This window comes from Oculina patagonica, chromosome 3 (genome assembly GCF_052425735.1).
Source record: "Oculina patagonica isolate OP01 chromosome 3, crgOcupat, whole genome shotgun sequence".
NCBI classification, from domain to species: domain Eukaryota; kingdom Metazoa; phylum Cnidaria; class Anthozoa; order Scleractinia; family Oculinidae; genus Oculina; species Oculina patagonica.
In genome coordinates this window covers 1,854,098-1,862,941 of record NC_135760.1, presented here as the reverse complement: position 1 = coordinate 1,862,941, position 8,844 = coordinate 1,854,098, and the positions used below count along the sequence as shown (strand labels likewise).

Genomic DNA, 8,844 nt, shown 5'->3' with positions numbered 1-8,844 from the left:
AAATTAGTCTGTTTATCTCCTTGACAAGATCGTTTGATATTGAGATTGCAGTCGCTACCAAAAATGGCCAACTTTATAAACATTACAAAAAGTGGGGAAAACTAATGCCATCTCTTAATAATAGTTGAGCTTAATTTTGTAATTTCCTTTTCTCAGCATGTCACTAGCTTCTAGTTTTCTTTTATCTTTTTTTCTATTCTTTTCTTTGTTTTCTCTTTTTTTTTTAAATAACGCATAAAAACGCATTGTATATTCTATAGGTATTATTAAGTTACTGTTAGTATTTGTAATTTGCCGTATTTAGTCTATTGTAGTTATAGCTTATTGTAAGTAGTGTTATGTCTTGTGTTGTATTGTACGTATTATAACTAAATGTCAAAAAAAAAAAATTAAAAAAATTTTTTAACTGTAACCTGCTATCTGATTTGTTGATCAGCCAGTTTCTTTTCTTGTAACAGGCTATCTGATTGGTTGAATAACCAATGTTTTACAGGCAACGCGCATGTACCATAGATGTAATAAAAAGGCAAAAATAACCAAGAATGGTTTTGACTGATTAAGATTAAGACAAATTTCGAACGACATATGTAAAAAACGTTGCCATTTTTTTTCGAAATGTGTTGTCCGTGAGGTAGCTCCTTGCACAAATTCTTATGTAACCTTACACTATACTTAACTGTTTTTACTTTACTTCACTTTTTCCCCTTCATATGACTTGCAGACGAGATTTTACCCGAAATGGAAAACTGTTGACAAAAGGGGATCTTCTTAAAAGACCACAGTTGGCTAAAACACTACAACTTATTGCACGGTCGGGAAGCGCAGAACCATTTTACAACGGACCTATGAGCAAAACTCTCGTCAAAGAGGTGCGCGCGGCTGGAGGAGTGCTGACCTTGAAGGACCTCAAGAACTACCAAGTCAAGTTTCGTCCAGCGCTTAAAAGCAAACTGGATGACATGACGCTACTGAGCACTCCACCACCTACCGCTGGACCAGTGCTGGCTCTTACTCTGAACATCTTGGACGGTGAGAACACAGTTTGAAACATTGCGGCGCGCAGTTGATTTGAATGTACCAAGAGATCATGAGGCCAGAGAGATGATCTCTGTGACTAGTACTCTCAGAAAGTTTCTGTTGGTTTATTTTTAGACACTATCGTTACAGTGTACTTTTGTTCGAAACATAGACCATTGTGATGCTAGATTTCTAAAAACACAACTAATCGTTTTATGGAGAAGCGATTCAACTCTACCTTTCTGCGAAACATTTAACTCTTGTTTTTTTCTTGGCCTTTCCGCTGTACAGGGGGAGGGCGGTGGCCTAATGGTTAGCGCGCTGGACTCCAGATCGAGCGTTCCGGGTTCGAGCCCTGGCCAGGGTCATTGATGTGTTCAAATGGGTACCAGCGAATTTAATGCTGGGGGGGGGGGGGCTATCCCTACGATGGACTAGCATCCCATCTGATCCAGGGGGGAGTAGAAATACTCATAGTCACTTCATGTTACGGAAACCGGGATAAGCTCTGGCAAGATGGGACCATTTGCGCCCGATGAAGACTTTACCTTTCCATTATTAATAAGTGTCTATCATTTCTCACTGCAGGGTTCAAGTTAAGGCAGAAAGACCTTGATGAAAATCCAGTCAGAACGTATCACCGTATCATTGAAGCATTCAAGTTTGCGTACAAATATCGATCAATGCTCGCTGATCCTGACTACGAGAAGGACGTTAACAAGGTCTGTTGTCGACGAGAGCTTTTATCTCTTACAAGTCCCCGTTAGGCGGTATTTGGTTCGTCACGCGAGTAGAAGCGTTGCGTGACCACTTTTTAGCTGTATAATTTTCTATGGTACTCTCTTGTCTACTTATGTTTAAAAAAAGAAAGATAGAGTAACCCCTAACTGAAAAGAAGAGATTTATGATCTTTAAAGGGAACCTCAACTCTTATTTTATCTCCTCTCTTTTTTATTTTCAATGTCTCGCATTGATGGGTTTTTCCCTTTGCAAGATCCCACCTCCAACACCCCTCCCCCTCCTATAGATGTAGATGTAGATACGACAATTAATGCCTAAATTTTAAAGGGGAGGGGAGAAATTACATTAAATAGTAACAAAAAGTGGAAAAGATTACCGCTTTAAAGCTTTCCGCGCGCCGCCATTTTGGAGTTTATGACGTGTAATGGTTGTCGCTATTGTTAGGAAGCAGAGAATCTTTGGTGTAAAACAATTAGGCAACCCTTACACACACGGCGCTCGGGAAATTTAAAAGCCATAATCTTTTCCACTTTTTGTTATTAAATGTTGTCTCTCCCTTCCCCTGTAAAATTTGGAATTTAGTCATTATTTTAAACAATTCGACGTCAACTTGTCATAAGATTGAAGGTTCCCTTTAACGCTTTCTCTTTAAAAGAGCTCATGTCTGTCAATTTATTTGTTTCCAGACTGTCAAAGAAATGATGAGCACAAAACTAGCAGACAACATCAGACATCTTATCACGGACACAAGAACACACGTTCAAGACTATTATGGATCACGATACCACGTCCCCATCAAAACTGGAACAACTCATCTAGCTGTGCTAGCCGCTAATGGGGATGCGGTCTCGCTTACAAGTACTGTCAATGGATAGTAAGTAACTGGGACGAGATTACGTTTGTTTGGGCCTAATGGTTAGAGCGATTAGGTTAAGATCAGGAGTTCCAGCTCAGCTAGGGTCATTGTGTTTTTTAGAAAGACACTTTACTCTAACAGTGCCTCTCTCAATTAGGTGCAACCTGCTTACCCTGGTGGGGGGGGGGGAGGTGGCTATGATGGAGCAGCATTCCTTCAGGGGTAGCAATGCTCTTATTAGCTTCATACTACAAAAAGTGCAGTTACTGTATGTAGGAACCATTGGGCTTGCAGTGTACGACTTTTTCTTAGCGTTTTTTTGACACAACAGCACTAGTATTAGAATCACGTTTAGGAAAATAACTTACATGTAATAGAGCGGTTTTCACTTGGGTGTCGAATGTAATTCGCATTTGCTTTGGTTTTGTCATTATTCTACGCTTGGTGATTGAGGTGATTTAAAAGTCTCACGTCACTTTCATAACCAATCTTAAACCAAACTAAAACCAAAACCAATAGTGAATCGCTTACACACGTTTTCCCGCGCTTCGGGTTGGCTTCATATATTAACTTTGAGTTTTGATTGGCTCACTGGACTGTCTGTGTCTTTTGTGATTGGCCAGAGTAAATACTTTGGTTGTTTTCTTTACAACACTTACTTGAAAACCTGTCTAAAGCGGGCTGGTTGCTTGATACATTCAATTTAAACACTTGTTATCCACGCGCGCTCTTACAAGAGGTGCGTAATGCTTGGATAACTTGATGGATTTAACAGGCCTAATCACAGACGCAATTGAGCATCGCAGATTTGCGCTTTACATTTACTTATTTTTACCTGGGTAATCTCGAGCTCTAACCAGCTCGATAACAACAATTAACATTATCATTCGCTTGAATTTCCTTGCAGTTTTGGAGCTAAGTTTCTCTCAAACAAGCTTGGTTTTGTCTACAACAACGAGATGGACGACTTCAGCTCACCAAACGTCACAAACGAGTTCGGTCTTCCGCCATCACCTGTTAATTTTATCAAGCCAGGAAAGAGACCGCAGTCCTCGGCTGTGCCCGCGATGGTGCTGGACAAAAAAGGAAATGTTCTGATGACGATAGGTGCTGCTGGGGGTACTATAATTACAACTTCTGTTGCACAGGTTAGTTTCAGTTTTCGAACATTAGGAAGAAGGTGGGATAGTTAGAGCCCAAGCACACGAACCATCACTTAATACCCTAGCTGCACTGTGCTTCTACCCCTGAAATTGCTGCGCACGCAATCAATATTGCGCCTTGTGGAATCATGTCTTATTATATTTTGCTGACTTCAGAAACTGAATGCCATATTTCAAACGAACTAACTTGTTCAACTTTTGATTCGTATTGTCTCTTTTGCAGGCGATCATGAACTATTTCTGGTTTAAGAAGAATCTTCAGACTGCCATAACAATGCCGCGAGTTCATGACCAACTCTACCCTAACTCCGTTTTCGCAGAGACTAAGTTTCCACCAGAAATTGTCAACGGTCTCAAAGCTCTTGGACATAAGGTAGGTTTGATATACGACTTGTATTGAAAAAGACCTTCTCATTCCTAACATTTCCACGTATTATACGATGCTTTGTTTCAAAAAATGGGTGCTCTTGAAATTATCGAAGGAAAAATGTGCCAGAAGATTGTTGTTAGCGTTTGTATCAGGAAAGTGTCGCGAAATTGAAGTTTGGCTAGTTGGTGACGCGGTGGGAGGCGCGGTGGCCTAATGGTTAGCGCGCTCGCCTCCGAGTCGAACGGCCCGGGTTCGAGGCCTGGCCGGGGCGCTGCGTTGTGTTCTTGGGCATGTGCAAGACACTTTACTCTCACAGTGTCTCTCTCAACCCAGGTGTATAAATGGGTACCGGCGAATTTACTGCTGGGGGGTAACCCTGCGATGGACTAGCATCCCATCCAGGGGGAGTAGCAATACTCCTAGTCGCTTAATGCTACGGAAACCGGGTCAAGCTCCAGCCTGTATGGGCCACTAGGCTCGAAGCAGACTTTACCTTTTAGTAGGTGACGCGGCCTAGAATTTTAAGAAGTTGGATTTGAAATCACTCTCAGTTGGATTTGCTCGCGGAGGTCCCGAGTTCAACTCCTCAAGCGTGATATGTTAATAGCCAATTGGTCAACCTTCCACCAGTTGGGATTTTTAACCGAAGATTCTGTTCTATTTGCACTCAGATTTGCTTGTTTGCGTACTGCTCTTATTTAGCACAGCAGTGCTAAATACCCTGACAGTTAATTAAATTATGTTGTCCTTGTACGCATAGGTGTGCGATGGGTGCGCCCGCACCCACCCATGGGCCACAAAGGTCCGCCTTATCAGGAAGTGAGGGTTAAAATGACTCTCAGAATACAGGAAATGTAGACCTAAACAACTTGATTTTACAAAATTTCCCGGGGGAGAATACTCCCGGACCCCCGAGACGCTCACGCCTCTGGCGCTCGCACCCACCCATGCCAACGGTCCTGAGAGTATCATAAAAGTGGACCATCTGGACTTTCCCTTAATCAATTTTCTTACCATTTTAGGTTAAGGTGAGTGATGTTAGCCACGGTGTAGTCCAGGGAATTGTGAGAAACCGTTACAAGTTCAAACTGGTTGAAAGTCACGGAAGACGAAAAGGATACGTGTACAGTCTGATACCTCAAATCTACGCCGAATCTGACTACAGAAAGGGAGGACTTCCGGCTGGATATTAACAACAATGGTCACCTTAAGAAAACTATGATTTGTGTCAGGAGTTTTATGAAATACTCACTGACGGCAGATAGAAGAAAGCATTTTATAAGATGGGAACATTATAACTGAATTGCTGCTTAACAGTTTTCAGCACTTTGCAGCACTAATACTTGGACGGGCCAATCCTTCAGCTCTTTTTCAAGATTCTACTATAATGGCAACCTCGTTCCCAGGGTCTCCCAGGGTCATGGGAACGAGGTTGCTATAGTGGTATCAAACCAATGCCCAAATTATTGGTCAATAAATTGTGGTTATTTTCTTTTCGTGCCGTCAACGTATAAGTGCTGGAATCCGTAACCAGCCACGATTGAGAAGAGAAAGAAGTTGTATTATATTTCAAATAACTCTGAGATCGTCCAAACGAGTTTACAGTTTATTCGAAGAGTGTCAGGGAAAACCTTTTTCCAAAAATATAATCAAAAGAACCTGATTTTGAATTTGCTTCAGTTTTATCCCATTTTGTAGCCGTGAACTGGTTTTATCTGGCATCAAGAAAGGGTTAATTAAACTGCTTGCTGTGCGCCTCCGGCAACAGCACAAAACCATGATTAAAAACCGTGCATTTTCCACCTGTTTGCGGTAGTTTCTTTAAGAACTTTCTCATAACATAATGAAGACAAGTGCTCTTTTTTTCACAATGCCGTTCACAGTGGGAGGCGCGGTGGCCTTATGGTTAGCGCGCTGGACTCCGGATTGAGCGGTCTGGGTTCGAGCCCTTGCCGGGGCGCTGTGTTGTGTTCTTGGGCAAGACACTTTACTCTCATAGTGCCTCTCTCCACTCAGGTGTATAAATGGGTACCGGCGAATTTAATGTTGGAAGGTAAACCTGCGATGGACTAGCATCCCATCCAGGGGGGGGGGAGTAGAAATACGTACTCCTAGTCGCTTCATGCTACGGAAACCGAGATAAGCTCCGCCCTGACGGACCACTAGGCTTGTATGCAGACTTAACCTTTTACCGTTCACAGTAGCGTACTCAGTTCGTTAACGTAACAAGGTCGATACCCAAAAACTGGGTTCTTACTGATCATTTCGAAGTTTATTTTGAAGTTCAAACCTCAGCGACGACGGAAACGTACTGTATTTTAGAACTGTTTATTAAGTTACACCCCAACAGAAAAACTGAATAGAAGTCCGCCCACTATGTACTATGCGACTGCTGTTTCGTTAGCAGATTACTGCTCGTGCAGTCATTTTTCTAGCTACTGACAGTTAAAAATGTGTAAAACGTGTTTTTGCGTCTCAGACTTCAGACAGCTTTCTAAGTTGATCACATTCACTGATTTTATTAACGGACCACTGGTCAATCTTAACCTGCTATATTTGTGCTCTTGTAATCTCTGATTTTGTTATTTTTAGCGCACCATTGGTTCGCTACGCACTAACTGAAGTTGAACTCAGTGAATAGCCGATTCCCTCTATAGCGCGCGCCTGCAGGGAATCACGGTAGTTGCGGACTCACCAAAGAATCTAGATGTCTTATGGTCATCTTCGAATATGAATGACGAACAACAACATTAATCAAACCCTGCGCGAGACTCAGCAACGATGCACGTTGCTGAGTCTCGCGCACGGCTTGATGAATACAACTACCGTGATTCCCTGCAGGCGCGCGCTATAGAGGGAATCAGGCATTGATAAGTGCATAAAATATTTGTTACAGTTCAATGAGCTGCGAGTTTTTCTTCACCTAGTTGAACACCGTGTCTTGGTTTTCCCGTACATTTTCGTGGCATTTTTACTCGATTCCCCTTAATTTAAGCGAGTATAAGTCGAATTGATGGGAATGGATAGTTAAGAAGTTGAAAACCGAATTTCAGGCCTGAAGAGCTAGACAGCCTCAATACCAAGTTACATTTACTGTTCGCGAGCCGTTCACGTAGAAGGGTTGCAAAAAATTCGGGCATATAGCTTGAAGAATTATAAGTATATTGGAATTGAGCAAATTATCAAAGCTTTAGAAAGAGATTGCGCTATACGCAATTAACTCAATTTCGGTTCCAATAAAGTTTAATTAGAACGAACTCGTAGGCATCCTTTAGGACACACCACCATCTTCGTATTTTGTCGCACAGTATTTCCAGAACAGTTAAAAACGTAAATTGATCAAGGAAAACCGAACAGGACTCAAATAAGCACCACGGCGCTTATTATATTTTTTCGCCTCAAGTGCGGCGCTTATTTAAAATCTGGATGCCACAAAGAATATAATACTTTACAGTAGTTGAAAGTAGCGTCAGTATTCGTCTCTTGCTTAAGAGAGAAGTGGCGCTGCCTGTCCTGGCAAAGTTCGCGCCCTTCACAACATTTACAGAACTACGTATTGTGAGAATATTGCATAGAAAAACTAGTGGGCGAGCGGTTAAACAATCACTTTAAACTGCAAAACATCGCTTTTGATGGAAAGAAATGCCCGAGTTTGTTTTAGAGTTGCTTTAAAGGGCTGTTTTAAGTCAAACGGAATTCCTCAAATAAGCGCCGCATCGGGACTGCGGCGCTTATTCGGGGGCGGCACTTATTAACTTTTTTGTCCCAAATGCGGCGCTATTCGGGGGCGGCGCTTACTCGAGTAAATACGGTAAGTGCGAGTGACAATGGCGAAGACGGAAATGGATTTTAGTGAGAACTTACAAGCTTAAAAATACGAGCCTAATTGTTAATCTGTTTGATTTATTGTGAATCTTGATATTCCCCCTACCATTGGAAATTAAAATTTTAAAACAAAGTTAGGATTATTAAGGCCCATTTTCACCCTGCATGCTTTGCCGCCGTTTGTTCTTGTTTTAACGTATTCTCTGATTGGTCTAATAATCTTCCTCTGCCCGAAATACGCCTACGTCTCGGCACACTCGAGATACAATACTACTCCAGCTTGAGAACATTGAATGTTCAAGCAAATGTCAGTGTTACTGCAGTTTATTATATGTCTACAATAGTACCGGCCCTATCCCCCACCAGGGGACAAGGAACTAAGAGAGACAATAGTACGCGCGCTCTGATTGGCTGCTGAGCGGGCATTATTTTCTTGTAATGACCGGGCATTATGAAAATTTTTCTCGGCTCGACGGTTTTTTGAGTTGTGAGTAAAAGCTACTAGCCAGGGGGCAAAAACAACAAAAAATGCCGACAAAATATAACTATCTTTTCAATAACTGAAAGAAAAATATAAGCATACCGATACTCCTTTAGTATGAGCGACGAAGAGAGCCACAGAGAGCGAGAGCGAGTTTTACCTCCAGTGTTTTTTTCCCTTGATTATACTCTTTTTTGAATAATGCTTAAAGGCCATATAATAAATAACTTATTAACCTCGTCCGTTCGGCCATTACAGGGGGGATCTCAGACCTCGACCTTGATGTATTCACCTCGCTGTCGCTCGGTCAATACATCACGGCCTCGGTCTGAGATTCCCCTGTAATGACCTCACTCTCGGTTAATAAGTAGTATTTACACTGATTTTGCAT

General features: G+C 42.0%; 1 protein-coding gene across 1 annotated transcript in view; it reads left to right on the top strand.

Annotated features, from left to right (window-relative positions):
• Window positions 1–5,947, top strand: part of LOC144646084 (glutathione hydrolase 1 proenzyme-like) — a 10,851-nt gene extending 4,904 nt beyond the window's left edge. Inside the window, exons 4-9 of the mRNA XM_078505607.1 lie at window positions 722–1,029; window positions 1,606–1,739; window positions 2,445–2,632; window positions 3,522–3,762; window positions 4,001–4,150; window positions 5,170–5,947. Of these exons, the coding sequence (XP_078361733.1) occupies window positions 722–1,029; window positions 1,606–1,739; window positions 2,445–2,632; window positions 3,522–3,762; window positions 4,001–4,150; window positions 5,170–5,340 (1,192 nt within the window). The 3' untranslated portion in view covers window positions 5,341–5,947. The remainder of the gene's footprint in view (window positions 1–721; window positions 1,030–1,605; window positions 1,740–2,444; window positions 2,633–3,521; window positions 3,763–4,000; window positions 4,151–5,169) is intronic.
• The last annotated feature ends 2,897 nt before the right edge of the window (window positions 5,948–8,844 follow it).